This window comes from Bombina bombina, chromosome 6 (genome assembly GCF_027579735.1).
Source record: "Bombina bombina isolate aBomBom1 chromosome 6, aBomBom1.pri, whole genome shotgun sequence".
NCBI lineage: Eukaryota > Metazoa > Chordata > Amphibia > Anura > Bombinatoridae > Bombina > Bombina bombina.
The window spans coordinates 229,384,659-229,405,913 of record NC_069504.1 but is presented as its reverse complement, the minus strand read 5'-3'; the positions used below and the strand labels follow the sequence as shown (position 1 = coordinate 229,405,913).

Here is a 21,255-nt window from a genome sequence, read left to right as displayed (position 1 = left end):
TTAGGGGGTCCAGATTTATCCTCTGCGATAAATCCGAATGGTCTCCGTTCCATTGACTGAGCATGCAAAGCTGCAGCGGTCATAGATGGAACCGAGCAAAAGGAATGATGTCCATGGAAGCCACAATCAGACCAATCACCTCCACTGATGGACGAAAAGGCAGACTGGAGAAAAAGACAAGAAGCAAAAAGTATAGATTTTCTGACGTCCGTCAGGAAAATATTCATGGACAGGGAATCTATAATTGTCCCTAGGAAACACACTCTTGTGGTTGGAACTAGAGAACTCTTGTCCAGATTCACTTTCCACCCGTGGGAACGTAGAAAAGACAACAACATCTCTGTATTAGATTTTGCTAGTTGAAAAGACGACCCCTGAACCAAGATGTCGTTTAGATAAGGCGCCACAGCAATTCCCTGGGATCTGATCACTGCCAATAGGGCTCCCAGAACCTTTGTGAATATTATGGGAGCTGTGGCAAGACCAAACGGAAAGGCAATAAACTGGAAATGCTTGTCCAGAAAGGCAAACCTTAGAAACTGGTGATGATCCTTGTGAATAGGAACATGTAAATATGCGTCCTTCGGGTCTATGGTTGTCAGGAACTGACCTTCCTGAACCAATGGAAGAATAGAACGAATAGTTTTCATCTTGAAGGACGGAACCCTGAGGAACTTGTTGAGACACTTTAGGTCTAGGATGGGACAGAAAGTTCCCTCCTTTTTGGGAACCACAAATAGATTTAAATAGAATCCTTGACCTTGTTCCTCTACAGGGACTGGTACAATAACTCCCAGGGAGGATAGGTCCTCTACGCAATTTAAAAAGGCCTCCCTCTTTACCTGGTTTGAGGATAGTCTTGACGGAGAAATCTGCCCCTTGGAGGGCCTATTTTGTAACCCTGGGATACTATGTCCACAGCCCACGGATCTAGGACATTATGTATCCAAGCCTGTCGAAAAAGAGAAAGCCTGCCCACCACCTGATCCAAAATTGGATCGGGGGCGGAACCTTAATGCTGATTAAGAGTCAGCGGAAGGTTTCTTGTTTTGCTTTCCTTTATTCCAAGACTGGCTGGATTTCCAAGTAGACCTGGATTGGTCTGGTTTGGAAGAAGAGGAGGAGGACTTCTGTCCTTTAAAGTTGCGAAAGGAACGAAAATTAGAAGTCTGTCGACCCTTAGGTCTATTCTTCTTGTCTTAAGGTAGGAAAGATCAATTTCCACCAGTAATCTCTAAAATGATTTCTGCCAGACCAGGCCCAAACAGTGTTTTACCCTTATAAGGTAAAGCCAAAAGCTTGGCCTTGAAGAAACATCAGCCAACCAAGATTTTAACCAAAGAGCTCTATGAGCTAGGACAGTGAAGCTACACAACTTAGCTCCCAGTCCAATTACCTGCATGTTGGCATCGCATATAAAACTATTGGCTGATTTAAGAGCCTTGATCCTATCTTGGATCTTCTCAATCGTAGTCTCCTCTGATATCAAATCAGACAGGGCATCGCACCAATAAGATGCTGCTCCCGCAACCGTCGCAATACTTGCCACAGGTTGCCACTGTAGTCCTTGATCGATGTACATCTTCTTTAAGTAAGCCTCTAGCTTCTTATCCATAGGATCATTAAAAGAACAACTATCCTCTATAGGAATAGTAGTTATTTTAGCTAGAATAGAAATAGCTCCTTCTACTTTGGGCAAAGTGTGCCATGAGTCACGAAAGGAGTCAGCAACAGGAAAAATCTTTTTAAAAACAGGGGAAGGGGAGCTATAATTTCAGACATCTTGTCTGGAACAGGAAAGGGAGAATCAAACTCTGTTAAGTTTAGAAGACTTTTTAGTGTTGACAGCAACCAAAGGTTCAGAGTCATCCAAAGTAGCTAGAACCTCCTTCAGTAGTAAACAGAGATGTTCAAGCTTAAATCTGAAATTAACTTCTTCAGATTCACAAGATTTTTCTCCCATAGTATCAGAGTGTGAGATTTCACCTTCAGAAGCTACTGAAGTATCCTCCTCATTAGACATCTGAGAAAGGTTGACCAGCGCAGTTTTAGAATCAGAAACCTTGCTAACAGACAAATGTTTAGATTTCCTCTTACGTTTACCTGAAGAGGGGAAAGCTGACAAAGCCGCAGATACTGCAGAAGTAATCTAAGTGGCAAAATCCCCAGGTAAATAAACACCCCCAGGGGATGAGAGGACACAGAAGGCACAGTATGAGAAACAAATAAGGCTTAGGACGTTTGAGGAGAAAGCTGAGGCGTCTCACGCACAGCATTATCTTGAGAGACACTTGGCTCAGAAGGAAGTAATTTGTCTTTAAATTTTAAAGTTTTAGCTAAGCATGAGGAACAAAATTGCATTGGCAGGACACAATGAGCCTTTAAACATAGTAAGCATCTATCCACACACAGACTGATCTATTTCTGAATCCATAGCTACAGAATTCAGTTCCTAAATGTAACCAAATTAGTGAAAAATATAAGAATATCCAAATTTTAGTAGAGTTTTATCATATAGAGAAAATTAAAATTACAGAGTGCAAAATAAAATGAACACCTAAAAAGCAACCTCAGATTGCCTGAGGCTCCTACCGGACAGGATTGACACCCCACTAGCAAGAGGAAGCAATACTCTTCTGCAGAGATCCTCTCCTCTTCGGCAAATGATCCGCTTGATGACAGTATGTTAAGTCACAACACCGACACTGATCCTCTATGCAGTACAGACTCACTAAGCTCCGATCTAGTGGAAATGCGGGCGTTACGTGATCAGATCAAAAAATGAACCATGCCACTTAAAAGTGCGCGAAAATAGAAAAAGGCTCTAGAAATCAAAACCGTTAGATATCTTTCCTCAATATGTTCTACATAGCCCAATCATATCTGTCATAGCCCTTTCTGCAACAAATAAAGGAAAAGTAAAATCCTTTAAATCCCCTCAGCCAAGTGACCTCTCCAATACCTTAAGTCTCTCACTGTGAATAGAAATCAATAGCATTAACTTTTATAACACATAAAGTGCCAATAAATCTGTCCATAAGATGTATCCTTAACTAATAAGGATAACTATGTCCCAAAATAGATCCATATGAGGATTAACCTCTTAAGTGCTGCTGTCCTTCGGTACCTAGAAGGAAAAGACACTTACCTTGGATCCAGCTGCAGGACAGATAACCGCTACTTAGGAGTGACAGGTACTCCACTCCCTGTCATGGACCTGTAGGAAAAGAAAGAACAGAGTAACCAACTCTGGCTTTCTGCAAAGGGGTAGCAAAGTGTTAAAAGTAAAGCAAAGACTACCTCGCTGCCTTTTAACTGCTAAAAGCTACCACTACTCTTACTAAAGAGATTGACATGGACATAGCTAGACCCCAATCCTTGTTTGCAGGGGTAAGTACCCATAAACAGGATTAAATATCTAAACACCATCTTCGCACATCCTCCTTTGACAGAGGCAAAGAGAATGACTGGGGATTATGGGTAAGGGAAGTTACACTTATCAGCTTTGCTGGAGTGCTATTTGCCTCCTCCTGCTGGCCAGGAGTTGAATGTCCCACTAGTATTTGGAATGACGTTGTGGACTCTCCATGCCATAGAAAAGAAACAGGAACATTTATGGTTTCACTCTTACAGGAACATGAAATCTAAATTTTTGTTTTTATGATTCATATAGAGCTTACAATTGTAAACAACTTTCCAATTTAAATTTATTACCACAATTTCCTTATTCTTTTAGCATCCTTTATTGAATATGCAACAATGCACTACTGGGAGCTAGCTGAACAAACCGTGCAAGTCAATGGCAAGAATCATATGTGAAGCCACCAATCAGCAGCTCTGAGTAGGGCATTACTGCTCCTGGGCCTATCTAGGTATTCTTTGGCAAAGAATACCAATAGAACAAAGCATATAAAATAATAACAGTAAACTGGAAATTGGTTTTAAATGTTATGCACTGATCTAAATCATGACATAAATAAATTGGGATTTCATGTCAGTTTAATAGAATAAGCAGGTTTTGTGAGCAAGCAGTCAATAGGCAAAGCACATAGATAAGCACAGGCTATTGTAGTAATTACCATTTAGATACAAACTTTAGTCATGAAGACTCTTCTATAAATAGTATTCTGCTATCTGACACCTCAGACATGGCAGAAAAATGCAGGATCTCAGTTAGCAAAAAATGTGCAGATACACAATGAATAGCACAGCTATATATACTAATGCCATATCTATAGCGCTCAAAAGAGGAATCAAATTGTTTCACTTCTGGATCAAAACATAGTTATTAAACAATACAGATCAAAATAAATAAAAATAATATAAATATATATATATATATATATATATATATATATATATATACACACATACAGTAAAAAAAATAACTTTCATGATTCAGATACAGCATGCCATTTTAATTATCACATTTGTTTTATTATCTTGGTATCCTTTGTTGAAGAGTAATACGCTCATAAGAACTTAGGAGCATTCATGTGTCTTTAGAACTGGCAGAAGTGCGTTGCAAAATTGTTTGTAGCAGTGTTATATATTGTTCCAAACACTGCTGCCATAGAGTTCTAAAGACAGATGAACACTCCTGAGCTTGAAAAAAAACAAGGGTTTTCCGATTTGGCGTGATTTACATCAGAAGAAAGTGGTTGCAACTAATTTAATCTTCTAAATGCATTAAATGCATTTATGTTAAATTATGCAATTAACTTGTGCTTTGGATAGCAGAAAAAAAACTATTCATTCGACAACCAAGACAGAACGATTAAATTCCTTTCACTACAATGTGATTGCAGACTGAAATCCTGTTTAAAAAGACAAAAGTAGTGTAACGAACAATAATGAAACTCCAACATTTTTAGCACATAATTGCTACACACAATTTCTAGATTTTAGTCATGATTTGCATTTTCTTGCTTTTCATGCAGATCTCATTAGCAGTACAAGACATTGTGTATTAAATGCATGTGTAAATTTCTGTCCCGCACACTACAGACAGACAAAACAATGGTGATGAATTCAGGTTTAATGAATCTAGACCATATATACAAACATACCTCTAACATAGAGCCTATGGTCATTTCTAAATGTATTGCAGATGAGTAGAATAATAGAAATATTTCAAATCGTCTTGGAATATTCGCAAATGTCAAAAAAGGCAGTTCAGGACTTCAAAGTGATTGTCAATCCTAGTGTTTGTGGCTTTTTTTCTACACACATTTTTAGATCAAAGAAATACCTGAAAATCCGCAATGGTGATCGCCTCATAAAGAAAAGTAATTTTCTTTTCTATTTATTTATTTTTTTAAACGAAAACCTGTCGAAAATAAAATCCGACAACAGATTGCTGTCTGACAGCAGGAGCGAGCTGTACTTAATGTTATGGCGCGGTCGGGCCGGGCTGTGACTATAGAGCTGGCCCGATGCGCTGAGTAAAAAAAACAGACCCGCTCAGCAGAGAGCGGGTCTGTAAAAGCAGCATATTTTTAAAAAATTCAAAGGGAAAAAAAGCTTTTATAACAATAGCACTAAAATAATGTTAAATAATTGTGCACTATGTGCAGAGTTATATAACATTATTTTTTAGGTTTCCTGACACTTCAAGCAATAAAGTTTCGAACAATTTAATTTTGACAATTTAATTAAGTACCTTGCGGGCTATTGGTTCCTGATTTTCCATCATGGTGTACCAACTAACAAGCTTATTCCAGCCTTCGGTTGGCAACAAAATGTAATCAAGCTCATCAATAAGATGTTCTTTGAGAGACTGTGTGTCACTATCTGTAATAGAAAATGATTCTGTGAACATTATGTAATAAAGTGTTCAATTCATATAAACAAAGAATGACATCTAATACAACAAAAATTAATATAGAAATTACATTTAAAATCAGCTACTTAAAAAAAAGCTTTGCACAATTTATTTATGAAGGGTAACAGCTTGATCATTAAAAAGTTGAGATGAAAGTAAAAGAAGAGAAATTAGGAATATTTATATGAAAAATATCAATATTTTTTTTTATAACTGTGTTTAAACAGTATTTGAAGCAAAAAGTCTAAGATTTTGCATATCCAATTTGCATATCTTACCCAGAATCCTGCTGTGCATTGGTAACAATGTATTTGGAGCTTTACTGGGGAAAAGCAAGCAGGGATACTTGACTAGATGTGCTAATTGCCTATGCAAATTTTTTTTAATTGATGTACTTTTGAGACATAGAGGATTTTAATCTCAAACTTTTATCTCCACCATAATTTTAATGAATTATATAAAACATAAAACACATCTAGTTTAATACTGGCCTGGCATCCTCTATGGAAAAAAAACTAACTTTTTTATGCTATGGACATGAGGGCGGTACAGCCAATAGCAAGCATGCTGCCCACACTATGCATTTCTGTGTGTTCTCATGTTTCTGTTAGTATTAGATGGTTCTGCAACTGCACAAACAGCAGTACACAGACAACCAATACTATCAGTGCGCCGCTACAGGACCAACTGCACAGATAACAGATACTAGCAGCAGTGCAAGAGTGCGCTGTTATAGGACCAACTGTACAGACATCAGATACTAACAGCAGTGCAAGAGTGGGCTGCTATAGGACCAACTGCATAGACATCAGATACTAACAGCAGTGCAAGAGTGCGCTGCTATAGGACCAACTGTACAGACATCAGATACTAACAGCAGTGCAAGAGTGCGCTGCTATAGGACCAACTGCACAGACATAAGATACTAACAGCAGTGCAAGAGTGCGCTGCTATATGCGCTGCTATAGGACCAACTGTACAGACATCAGATACTAACAGCAGTGCAAGAGTGCGCTGCTATAGGACCAACTGCACAGACATCAGATACTAACAGCAGAGCAAGAGTGCGCTGCTATAGGAACAACTGCACAGACATAAGATACTAACAGCAGTGCAAGAGTGCGCTGCTATATGCGCTGCTATAGGACCAACTGTACAGACATCAGATACTAACAGCAATGCAAGAGTGCGCTGCTATAGGACCAACTGCACACACATCCGATACTAGCAGCAGTGCAAGAGTGCGCTGCTATTAGGACCAACTGCACACACATCCGATACTAGCAGCAGTGCAAGAGTGCGCTGCTATAGGACCAACTGTACAGACATCAGATACTAGCAGCAGTGCAAGAGTGCGCTGCTATAGGACCAACTGTACAGACATCAGATACTAGCAGCAGTGCAAGAGTGCGCTGCTATAGGACCAACTGTACAGACATCAGATACTAGCAGCAGTGCAAGAGTGCGCTGCTATAGGACCAACTGTACAGACATCAGATACTAGCAGCAGTGCAAGAGTGCGCTGCTATAGGACCAACTGCACAGAGATCCGATACTAGCAGCAGTGCAAGAGTGCGCTGCTATAGGACCAACTGTACAGACATCAGATACTAACAGCAGTGCAAGAGTGTGCTGCTATAGGACCAACTGCACAGAGATCCGATACTAGCAGCAGTGCAAGAGTGTGCTGCTATAGGACCAACTGCACAGACATCAGATACTAAACAGCAGAGCAAGAGTGCGCTGCTACAGGACCAACAGCACAGAGATCAGATACCAGCAGTGCAAGAGTGCGCCGCTATAGGACCAACTGTACAGACATCAGATACTAACAGCAGTGCAAGAGTGCGCTGCTATAGGACCAACAGCACAGAGATCAGATACCAGCAGTGCAAGAGTGCGCCGCTATAGGACCAACTGTACAGACATCAGATACTAACAGCAGTGTAAGAGTGCGCTGCTATGGGACCAACTGTACAGACATCCAATACTAACAGCAGTGCAAGAGTGCGCTGCTATAGGACCAAATGCACAGACATCCAATACTAGCAGCAGTGCAAGAGTGCGCCACTATAGGACCAACTGCACAGACATCAGATACTAGCAGCAGTGCAAGAGTGCGCCGCTATAGGACCAACTGTACAGACATCAGATACCAACAGCAGTGCAAGAGTGTGCTGCTACAGGACCAACTGCACAGACAACCAATACTATCAGTGCGCTGCTAAAGGACCAACTGCACAGACATCAGATACTAACAGCAGTGCAAAAGTGCGCTGCTATAGGACAAACTGCACAGACATCAGATACTAACAGCAGTGCAAGAGTGCGCTGCTATAGGACAAACTTCACAGACATCCGATACTAGCAGCAGTGCAAGAGTGCGCCGCTATAGGACCAACTGCACAGACATCAGATACTAGCAGCAGTGCAAGAGTGCGCCGCTATAGGACCAACTGCACAGACATCAGATACTAACAGCAGTGCAAGAGTGCACTGCTATAGGAACAACTTCACAGACAACCAATACTATCAGTGCGCCGCTATAGGACCAACTGCACAGACATCAGATACTAACAGCAGTGCAAGAGTGCGCCGCTATAGGACCAACTGTACAGACATCAGATACTAACAGCAGTGCAAGAGTGCGCTGCTATAGGACCAACTACACAGACATCAGATACTAACAGCAGTGCAAGAGTGCGCTGCTATAGGAACAACTGCACAGACATCAGATACTAACAGCAGTGCAAGAGTGCGCTGCTATAGGACCAACTGTAATGACATCAGATACTAACAGGAGTGCAAGAGTGCGCTGCTATAGGACCAACTGTACCGACATCAGATACTAACAGTAGTGCAAGAGTGCGCTGCTATTGGACCAACTGCACAGACATCAGATACTAACAGCAGTGCAAGAGTGCGCTGCTATAGGACCAACTGCACAGACATCAGATACTAACAGCAGTGCAAGAGTGCGCTGCTATAGGAACAACTGCACAGACATCAGATACTAACAGCAGTGCAAGAGTGCGCTGCTATAGGACCAACTGTAATGACATCAGATACTAACAGCAGTGCAAGAGTGCGCTGCTATAGGACCAACTGTACAGACATTAGATACTAACAGTAGTGCAAGAGTGCGCTGCTATTGGACCAACTGCACAGACATCAGATACTAACAGCAGTGCAAGAGTGCGCTGCTATAGGACCAAATGTACAGACATCAGATACTAACAGCAGTGCAAGAGTGCGCTGCTATAGGACCAACTGCACAGACATCAGATACTAACAGTAGTGCAAGAGTGCGCTGCTATTGGACCAACTGCACAGACATCAGATACTAACAGCAGTGCAAGAGTGCGCTGCTATAGGACCAAATGTACAGACATCAGATACTAACAGCAGTGCAAGAGTGCGCTGCTATAGGACCAACTGCACAGACATCAGATACTAACAGCAGTGCAAGAGTGCGCTGCTATAGGACCAACTGCACAGATATCTGATACTAACAGCAGTGCAAGAGTGCGCTGCTATAGGACCAACTGTACAGATATCAGATACTAACAGCAGTGCAAGAGTGCGCCGCTATAGGACCAACTGCACAGACATCAGATACTAACAGCAGTGCAAGAGTGCGCTGCTATAGGATCAACTGCACAGACATCTGATACTAACAGCAGTGCAAGAGTGCGCTGCTATAGGAGCAACTGCACAGACATCCGATACTAACAGCAGTGCAAGAGTGCGCTGCTATAGGACCAACTGCACAGACAACCAATACTATCAGTGCGCCCGCTATAGGACCAACTGCACTGACATCAGATACTAACAGCAGTGCAAGAATGCGCCGCTATAGGACCAACTGTACAGACATCAGATACTAACAGCAGTGCAAGAGTGCGCTATTATAGGACCAACTAGACAGACATCAGATACTAACAGCAGTGCAAGAGTGCGCTGCTATAGGACCAAATGTACAGACATCAGATACTAACAGCAGTGCAAGAGTGCGCTGCTATAGGACCAACTGCACAGACATCAGATACTAACAGCAGTGCAAGAGTGCGCTGCAATAGGACCAACTGCACAGACATCAGATACTAACAGCAGTGCAAGAGTGCGCTGCTATAGGACCAACTGCACAGACATCAGATACTAACAGCAGTGCAAGAGTGCACTCCTATAGGACCAACTGTACAGACATCAGATACTAACAGCAGTGCAAGAGTGCACTGCTATAGGACCAACTGCACAGACAACAGATACTAACAGCAGTGCAAGAGTGCGCTGCTATAGGACCAACTGCACAGACATCAGATACTAACAGCAGTGCAAGAGTGCGCTGCTATAGGACCAACTGCACGGACATCCGATACTAACAGCAGTGCAAGAGTGCGCTGCTATAGGACGAACTGGACAGACATCCGATACTAACAGCAGTGCAAGAGTGCGCTGCTATAGGACCAACTGCACAGACATCAGATACTAACAGCAGTGCAAGAGTGCGCTGCTATAGGACCAACTGCACAGACATCAGATACTAACAGCAGTGCAAAAGTGCGCTGCTATAGGACCAACTGCACAGACATCAGATACTAACAGCGGTGCAAAACTACGCTGCTATAGGACCAACTGCACAGACATCAGATACTAACAGCAGTGCAAGAGTGCGCTGCTATAGGACCAACTGCACAGACATCAGATACTAACAGCAGTGCAAGAGTGCGCTGCTATAGGACCAACTGCACAGACAACCAATACTATCAGTGCGCCGCTATAGGACCAACTGCACAGACATCAGATACTAAAAGCAGTGCAAGAGTGTGCCGCTATAGGACCAACTGTACAGACATCAGATTCTAACAGCAGTGCAAGAGTGGGCTGCTATAGGACCAACTACACAGACATCAGATACTAACAGCAGTGCAAGAGTGCGCTGCTATAGGACCAACTGCACAGACATCCGATACTAACAGCAGTGCAAGAGTGCGCTGCTATAGGACCAACTGTACAGACATCAGATACTAACAGCAGTGTAAGAGTGCGTTGCTATAGGACCAACTGCACAGACATCAGATACTAACAGCAGTGCAAAACTGCGCTGCTATAGGACCAACTGCACAGACATCAGATACTAACAGCGGTGCAAAACTACGCTGCTATAGGACCAACTGCACAGACATCAGATACTAACAGATGTGCAAGAGTGCGCTGCTATAGGACCAACTGCACAGACATCAGATACTAACAGCAGTGCAAGAGTGCGCTGCTATAGGACCAACTGCACAGACAACCAATACTATCAGTGCGCCGCTATAGGTCCAACTGCACAGACATCAGAAACTAACAGCAGTGCAAGAGTGCGCCGCTATAGGACCAACTGTACAGACATCAGATACTAACAGCAGTGCAAGAGTGCGCTGCTATAGGACCAACTGCACAGACATCAGATACTAACAGCAGTGCAAGAGTGCGCTGCTATAGGACCAACTACACAGACATCAGATACTAACAGCAGTGCAAGAGTGCGCTGCTATAGGACCAACTGCACAGACATCAGATACTAACAGCAGTGCAAGAGTGCACTGCTATAGGACCAACTGCACAGACATCAGATACTAACAGCAGTGCAAGAGTGCGCTGCTATAGGACCAACTGCACAGACATCAGATACTAACAGCAGTGCAAGAGTGCGCTGCTATAGGACCAACTGCACAGACATCAGATACTAACAGCAGTGCAAGAGTGCGCTGCTATAGGACCAACTGCACAGACATCAGATACTAACAGCAGTGCAAGAGTGCGCTGCTATAGGACCAACTGCACAGACATCAGATACTAACAGCAGTGCAAAAGTGCGCTGCTATAGGACCAACTGCACAGACATCAGATACTAACAGCAGTGCAAGAGTGCGCTGCTATAGGACCAACTGCACAGACATCAGATACTAACAGCAGTGCAAGAGTGCGCTGCTATAGGACCAACTGCACAGACATCAGATACTAGCAGCAGTGCAAGAGTGCGCTGCTATAGGACCAACTGCACAGACATCAGATACTAACAGCAGTGCAAGAGTGCGCTGCTATAGGACCAACTGTACAGACATCAGATACTAACAGCAGTGCAAGAGTGCGCTGCTATAGGACCAACTGCACAGACATCAGATACTAACAGCAGTGCAAGAGTGCGCTGCTATAGGACCAAATGTACAGACATCAGATACTAACAGCAGTGCAAGAGTGCGCTGCTATAGGACCAACTGCACAGACATAAGATACTAACAGCAGTGCAAGAGTGCGCTGCTATAGGAACAGACTAATATACTGTAGGAATGTTTTTCTCTGGGCTGCTCCTGGGGTGGTCTCTGGCGACAGAACAAGATGTTGTGCTTTTATTCATTCCTTTTGTGAGAGCTTCTCTCTTTTTAGGTAACCAACAAAATAATCAGTTATGCCTATAGAGACAGGCTGGATTTCTACAGCAATCCAGCTGGCTGATCCAGGAGATAAAGGCAATATATTGGTGTAAATAATTCACACCCTAGATGTAGCGTAGCAGTAAACCATACATAGCACTCCGAGTGGATAAAGATAAAAACATATGTATTTAAAAGTATAAAAATGTAACACCCATCTCAGTGCCAAAACAAGTATGGCCAATGGAGAAACAGTGCGACGCGTTTCTCAGATAAACTGTTTCCTCAGGCATGATGCCTGAGAAACGCGTCGCACTGTTTCTCCATTGGCCATACTTGTTTTGGCACTGAGATGGGTGTTAAATGTTTATACTTTTAAATAAATATGTTTTTATCTTTATCCACTCGGAGTGCTATGTATGGTTTACTGCTACGCTACATCTAGGGTGTGAATTATTTACACCAATATATTGCCTTTATCTCCTGGATCAGCCAGCTGGATTGCTGTAGAAATCCAGCCTGTCTCTATAGGCATAACTGATTGCCTTTTATACATGTGAGTACCCTGTGCATACAACTGGATACAAATACCTACAAGTTACTATTGATCTGCACCATTGGCGCCTCTATCTATTGCTTTTTTCTACAGATTGTCTCCTATTGGAAGTTGTTAGAGAGCTGCCCCTAGGATCAGCTAGCTGGACTGCTGATAAAATCCAGCCTGCTTCTACTGGCATAATTGATTGCCATTTACACATGTGAGTATCCTGTGTTAGCCTAATAACAGTTCCATCTAAGAACCATCATTGATCTGCACCATTGGCGCCTCTTCCTTGCGTTTTTAACCAACAAAATAAACACCTGTACACAATAGGCACCAACCTTAACAAAATCAACAAACTAACTACATATATTTTAAATTAAAATTTAAAAAATAAATAGACAGTGATAAGTGCAAATAGACAGCTATGTAGAACAAACCATCCACTGGTTTTAACACAATTTTATTTTAGTACAGATGACTCATCTCAGTAGTTATAGTTTGCGATACATGGAATTCTTTCAATTCAAAGAAGAACAAATATGCAAAACTGGTGGGTATAGTTCTACACTTGCCTGGAGTAGGTAGAAGTCTCTTAGATGTATTTTAAGGCAGTGGGTCCAAAACTTTCAGAATGTGGTACACTTGGCAATGTAAATTTCTGTTGCAGCACACCTGTGTCTTAAAACTGGACTCTTGTGCAATTAACCATACATTGTTATAGTATTTTATGGGTTAAACTACACTGATCATATTCAAATTCTATTAAAACATATTTTTATAGTAAGACAACAAAAAATGAATTTTTAGCTTTGAGATGTCTTTTTAACTTACTTGGTACCATGGACTCAATTGTATGTGTCTTGCCACATAGAAGACATTGTGCCTCATTCATGCACACCATTTATACTAATTATACACAATTGTAGGTCAGGCTCTCATGCCACACAACCACAACTAATCATGTTAACCCAAACAGTCAGTAATACTTAAAGGACCACTCAATGCCGTAGAATTGCATAATTAACAAGCACATAATTAAAAGACAATGCAATAACACCTACTCTAAATTTCAAATAAGCAGTAGATTTGTTTTCTGACAAAAAAAATTTCTCCCATAATCTGGCCCATTGTATCATGTGACAGACATCAGCCAATCACAGACTAGTATACGTATACCCTGTGAGCTTGTGCACATGCTCAGTAGGATCTTGTTCCCCAGAAAGTGTGAATATAAAAAGACTCCAATTTACTTCCATTATCAAATTTTGCAAAGTGTCAAAACTGCATGATCTTTCTGGATCATAAATGTTTATTTTGACTTGTGTGTCTCTTTAATGAAGTAATCCAAATAAATAAATAAAAAAGTATGCTGTAATTTGGACAAAAATATTTTTACTATCAACATTTGGAGGCACACCACTTGTGAAATGTTGTTTATTAAAGGTATGCTTCCCCCTTCCTATATACCCCATTCTTCCTGCCAATGGCAGTTTGAAGAAAGGCTACAGGAGCCTATTCTGAGAGACAGAAAAAGTAGCAACACTACACTAACCCAGATCAGGACCCTAAGACAGATAAAGCATATGTCACATACACACAAAAAAGAAAATAAGAAAAAAAAAGATGTGTGATTAGGTGGGTATTCTGGCATATTTAAGAATAATGGGTAAGTATCAAAATAAAGGCAAGAAAATTGCAACAGCCTGGATATGAAAATAGAACGGTCAGCAAGACCTTCCTAACAAATTCTCCATGTGAAGAAACAAGCACATTGAATTGATAAAAATGTATGAACATATGCAAAGAAAATTATGTAGCTGGCTGTAAACATTGAAAAAATTCCCTTCACAATAAACAATTCAATATCTAAGTCGGCAGCTCAGCCACTACAAGCTTTAGGTATTGAAATGGACACAAAGACAAAAACAAATTCTGCTAGAAACCATTATTCTGGCCTGCCTGAAAATCTTGTACTGCAAACTAATTCCTTCTTCGCCAAGCTGGTTATTCTTGACCTTTCAAAGCAGATCTATTGGAGAGAGGATATACACTAGCCAGAACTTCCATTGAATCATCCTCTAGTCCATGGTGAAAGAATCTGGACTCTTGCTGCTGGCACAGTTCTTGAGTTTTGCTTTCTGGGCTTCCCTGAGACAATCCCCTTCTTCTAGATTAATACATGCTAGAAGTAACAACAAACTTAAGGAGTTTCATAAACTTTTTAAGGAAACACAAGTATTTTTAAATAAAATCTAATAAAAGGATGTGGTATTGTATATTAGAAGCTTGGGATCCGTACGTATTAGGCAAATTCCTTGATGAGGGCTTCCTAGGCTAGACACAAGACTCCTGAGACATGAAAATGTACAATAAACCACACACCATTCTCTTGGAACAGACACTTATCAAACTGCTAAAACGCAACATTCCTTTCATTGCCCTGAGGTAGATAAGTGCAAGTGTGAGAAGAAGCACTAAAGCAGCTGTACAAAATAGTTGTCATGTTACTCTTACTGGTGAGGTCAGGAACATGACACGGATAGGAGTCATGCTTCTCCAAATGTAAAAACTCAACGCAAGCAGTTTACTAGTTCCTTAAAGAAACTTGAAAGTATTTTTTATACACACACAACAGAAATTAAACAACTGCATTACAATTCAGGGACATGCTTATTGAAAAGTATCTTGTTTATCTTATCTCCTTTGCTATGGTCAATTAGGGACAGATATAAATGAGCTCCTGCACATTTCAAGCAATAAGTGTACTAAATATATAAGAGCCATGTTCTGAATTCCATTGATTGCACTTCAGCCTTTCAGCAGTGGAACACTACAATTGTCAGGAATAAGGAAAATGAGGCACAGTAAATAATTAAACTTCTTTGCAAATGATTTCCACTAAGTAAAATTAAACATGTAATGGGGATTAACCCCTTAATGACCACAGCACTTTTCCATTTTCTGTCCGTTTGGGACCAAGGCTATTTTTACATTTCTGCGGTGTTTGTGTTTAGCTGTAATTGTCCTCTTACTCATTTACTGTACTCACACATATTATATACCGTTTTTCTCGCCATTAAATGGACTTTCTAAAGATACCATTATTTTCATCATATCTTATAATTTACTATAAAAAAATTTATAAAATATGAGGAAAAAATGAAAAAAAACACACTTTTTCTAACTTTGACCCCCAAAATCTGTTACACATCTACAACCACCAAAAAACACCCATGCTAAATAGTTTCTAAATTTTGTCCTGTGTTTAGAAATACCCAATGTTTACATCTTCTTTGCTTTTTTTTGTAAGTTATAGGGCCATAAATACAAGTAGCACTTTGCTATTTCCAAACCATTATGTTTCAAAATTAGCGCTAGTTACATTGGGACACTGATATCTTTCAGGAATCCCTGAATATCCCTTGATATGTATATATTTTTTTTAGTAGACATCCCAAAGTATTGATCTAGGCCCATTTTGGTATATTTCATGCCATCATTTCGCCGCCAAATGCGATTAAATACAAAAAATCGTTCACTTTTTCACAAATTTTTTCACAAACTTTTGGTTTCTCACTGAAATTATTTACAAACAGCTTGTGCAATTATGGCTTGTAGATTCTTCTCTGGGAAACCTTTGTTCAGAAATAGCAGACATATATGGCTTTGGCGTTGCTTTTTAGCAATTAGAAGGCTGCTAAATGCCCCTGTGCACTAGACGTGTATTATGCCCAGCAGTGAAGGGGTTTATTAGGGAGCTTTTAGAGGTAATTTTAGCTTTAGTGTAGTGTAGTAGACAACCCCAAGTATTGATCTAGGCCAATTTTGGTATATTTCATGCCACTATTTCACCGCCAAATGCGATCAAATTAAAAAAAACTTTAAATTTTTCACAATTTTAGGTTTCTCACTGAAATCATTTACAACTAGCTTGTGCAATTATGGCACAAATGATTGTAAATGCTTCTCTGGAATCCCCTTTGTTCAGAAATAGCAGACATATATGGCTTTGGCATTGCTTTTTGGTAATTAGAAGGCCGCTAAATGCCACTGCGCACCACACGTGTATTATGCCCAGCAGTGAAAAGGTTAATTATGTAGCTTGTAGGGAGCTTGCAGGGTTAATTTTAGCTTTAGTGTAGTGTAGTAGACAACCCAAAGTATTGATCTAGGTTCATTTTGGTATATTTCATGCCACCATTTCACCGCCAAATGCGATCAAATAAAAAAAAACGTTCCCTATTTCACAAACTTTTTCACACTTTAGGTTTCTCACTGAAATTATTTACAAACAGCTTGTGCAATTATGGCACAAATGGTTGTAAATGCTTCTCTGGGATCCCCTTTGTTCAGAAATAGCATATATATGGCTTTGACGTTGCTTTTTGGTAATTAGAAGGCCCCCAAATGCCACTGCGCATCACACGTGTATTATGGCTAGCAGTGATGGGGTTAATTATGTAGCTTGCAGGGTTAATTTTAGCTTTAGTGTAGAGCTCAGCCTCCCACCTGAAACATCAGACCCCCTGATCCCTCCCAAACAGCTCTCTTCCCTCCCCCACCCCACAATTGTCCCCGCCATCTTAAGTACCGGCAGAAACTCTGCCAGTACTAAGATAAAAGCTATTTTTTGGGGGGGTTTTCTTAGCATATTTACATATGCTGCTGTGTAGGATCCCCCCTTAGCCCCCAACCTCACTGATCCCCCACCAAACAGCTCTCTAACCCTCCCCCTCTGCCTTAATGGGCGCCATCTTGGTTTTAGTAAAAAAAAAGTATGTTTTTTTTATTTAATTGCCCTTTTCTGTAGTGTAGCTTTTTTACTTTTATTAAACTTTGTTTTTCTGCAGTGTAGCGGTTCCCTCCCGCTCCCGCCCCGTGCACGCGCCCACCCGCCGCCCCCCGTGCACGCGCGCGCTCCCGCCTGTCCCGCCCCCCTCCACTTCACTCGGCACATCGATGGCCGCCCACCCGCCTCCCAGACTTGCTCCCACCCACCAACGATACCGGCCACCGATGTCCGGTGCAGAGAGGGCCACAGAGTGGCTCTCTCTGCATCAGATGGCCAAGGGGGGTTATTGCAGGATGCCTCAATATCGAGGCATCACTGCAATAACCGGAAAGCAGCTGGAAGCGAGCAGGATCGCTTCCAGCTGCTTTCCAAACCAAGGACGTACACCACACGTCCTCGGTCATTAACTGTATTTTTTTTTGAGGACGTGTGGCGTACGTCCTTGGTCGTTAAGGGGTTAATACTGAGTTTAATGTTAATTTAACTACTGCTGTGTCAGTCCTGGCAACCCTATAAAACAATAGGTGTTTTGCTAAAAAAAAAAATAGCAAATTGCTTTTAGTTTTGTGCTAAGAAAATAATCTGAGCATAAAAGAAAGTTACTAAGGTACTTAACTATAAGCATCAACAGTCAAATACATGCAAAAAAAATAGGAAAGTAAAAGCAGAATAGTGTAAGCAGTTTCTATTGCACATATACGGTGATAAAGTAATCCAAACACAAATGTTATTGTAGTGTTCTAGCATGGTTTATGCTACGTTACCTGGATGAGCAAAAGTATAATTAATGTGAGAAAACAATAACTACAATGTATAACATCTTGGGACCATTTTTAGAACACGCAATTGAAGCCGAAATTTCAGTTCCCTATCGGCGCAAAGCAATGATAAATAAAAAACTGGGCGTATTTGTAGGTCGGGCTGTTAAATTATGCCTAATACTAATGTATATTGTTGCACTCAGGAGTGCGCCAGAGCGCCTAGGCGAATGCAAGCGGAGTGCGAAGAAGTTTCTTTCAGATTTGCGCAATTACAGGTGCAGAGTGCTTTGATGAATAGGACGATCAGTTCTTATGCGCAATTTAGGACGGAATTAAAGGAGAATGGCTTTGATAAATCTACCCTTAAGTGTTGAATTGCTCAGACTCCCCCATTCAACGTGCTCTGTTATGAGTTAGGTTAGAACATTAAATTAATTATGGTTCATGAACAGTATAAAAGCTTGCAAAAATACATTTATATTTGTAAATTAGTATTTAAGAACAAAAGATAAAAACAACGTTTGAAACGACAATACAAAAGAATATAGATAATGACCTTTGAGAAGCCCAGCATTATCAATGGGACCTGGATATACATTCTGATCTCCCATCTGGTATTTGTCCCAGCTGTCAAAACCAACATATTTTTTCCACTGCTTGAACCAGCGGCTATCAATTAAGTACCTGAAAAACAAAACACATTTGCAATAAAAAAATAGATGTGTATGGTTCATAAAGAATAGATACTTAATAAAAAAAACTGCTTCTTGGATTCTTATATGAAAAGAGCTGCGAATTACATCACAGTTATACAATATACAAAATATTCAAAGGCTTGAACAAAAGTTGGCACTGTGTCTTAGTTTAAAAAAAAAACTGTAAATAACAATAACATTAAAAGGGACATGAAACCCATTTTTTTCTTTCATGATTCAGATAGAGCATGCATTGTTAAATACATTTTCAATTTATTTCTATTATCTAATTTGTTTCATTTTCTTTGTATTCTTTGTTAAAAAGTATAGGTAGGCTCAGAAGCTGCTGATTGGTGGCTGCACATATATGTCTCTTGTCATTGGCTTGCAGCTAGCTCCCAGTAGTGCATTACTGATCCTTCAACAAAAGATACCAAGAGAATAAAGCTAATTAGATGAGAGAAGTAAATTGGAAAGTTGTTTAAAACTGTATGATGTGTCTAAATTTGTCTAAATCATGAAAAAAAAATGTTGTGCTTCATGTCCATTTTTATAAGATTTCTAAGCAAACTATTTCATACAAGTTTTATGTATTTTCATAAAAGGACAGAGGTTAAAAACATAATTTATGCTTACCTGATAAATTCCTTTCTTCTGTAGTGTGATCAGTCCACGGGTCATCATTACTTCTGGGATATTACTCCTCCCCAACAGGAAGTGCAAGAGGATTCACCCAGCAGAGCTGCATATAGCTCCTCCCCTCTACGTCACTCCCAGTCATTCGACCAAGGACCAACGAGAAAGGAGAAACCAAGGGTGTAGTGGTGACTGGAGTATAATTTAAAAAATATTTACCTGCCATAAAAAACAGGGCGGGCCGTGGACTGATCACACTACAGAAGAAAGGAATTTATCAGGTAAGCATAAATTATGTTTTCTTCTGTTAAGTGTGATCAGTCCACGGGTCATCATTACTTCTGGGATACCAATACCAAAGCAAAAGTACACGGATGACGGGAGGGATAGGCAGGCTCTTTATACAGAAGGAACCACTGCCTGAAGAACCTTTCTCCCAAAAATAGCCTCCGAGGAAGCAAAAGTGTCAAATTTGTAAAATTTGGAAAAAGTATGAAGCGAAGACCAAGTTGCAGCCTTGCAAATCTGTTCAACAGAGGCCTCATTCTTAAAGGCCCAAGTGGAAGCCACAGCTCTAGTAGAATGAGCTGTAATTCTTTCAGGAGGCTGCTGTCCAGCAGTCTCATAGGCTAAACGAATTATGCTACGAAGCCAAAAAGAAAGAGAGGTAGCAGAAGCCTTTTGACCTCTCCTCTGACCAGAGTAAACGACAAACAGGGAAGACGTTTGTCGAAATTCCTTAGTTGCCTGTAAGTAAAACTTTAGGGCACGAACTACATCCAGATTGTGCAGAAGACGTTCCTTCTTCGAAGAAGGATTTGGACACAAAGAAGGAACAACAATCTCTTGATTGATATTCCTGTTAGTGACTACCTTAGGTAAGAACCCAGGTTTAGTACGCAGGACTACCTTATCCGAATGAAAAATCAAATAAGGAGAATCACAATGTAAGGCTGATAACTCAGAGACTCTTCGAGCCGAGGAAATAGCCATTAAAAATAGAACTTTCCAAGATAACAACTTTATATCAATGGAATGGAGGGGTTCAAACGGAACACCCTGTAAAACGTTAAGAACAAGGTTTAAACTCCATGGCGGAGCAACAGTTTTAAACACAGGCTTAATCCTCGCCAAAGCCTGACAAAAAGCCTGAACGTCTGGCACTTCTGACAGACGTTTGTGTAACAGAATGGACAGAGCTGAGATCTGTCCCTTTAATGAACTAGCAGATAAACCCTTTTCTAAACCTTCTTGTAGAAAAGACAATATCCTAGGAATCCTAACCTTACTCCAAGAGTAACCTTTGGATTCACACCAATATAGGTATTTACGCCATATCTTATGGTAAATCTTTCTGGTAACAGGCTTCCTAGCCTGTATTAAGGTGTCAATAACTGACTCAGAAAACCCACGTCTTGATAAAATCAAACGTTCAATTTCCAAGCAGTCAGCTTCAGAGAAGTTAGATTTTGATGTTTGAAAGGACCCTGTATCAGGAGATCCTGTTTCAGAAGTAGAGACCAAGGTGGACAGGATGACATGTCCACCAGGTCTGCATACCAAGTCCTGCGTGGCCATGCAGGT

The 21,255-nt window shown here is 40.8% G+C and overlaps 1 protein-coding gene across 2 annotated transcripts in view; it reads right to left on the bottom strand.

The window, feature by feature from the left end:
- Nucleotides 1–21,255, bottom strand: part of USP15 (ubiquitin specific peptidase 15) — a 449,675-nt gene that overhangs the window by 405,329 nt on the left and 23,091 nt on the right. For both annotated transcript variants that reach the window (XR_008402812.1, XM_053716753.1), the window contains exons 2-3: nucleotides 18,897–19,024; nucleotides 5,663–5,793 (exon numbers count right to left, since the gene is read on the bottom strand). Coding sequence is in view for 1 of the 2 variants with exons in the window: in XM_053716753.1 (XP_053572728.1) it covers nucleotides 5,663–5,793; nucleotides 18,897–19,024 (259 nt within the window). In the remaining variant the exon portion in view is untranslated. The remainder of the gene's footprint in view (nucleotides 1–5,662; nucleotides 5,794–18,896; nucleotides 19,025–21,255) is intronic.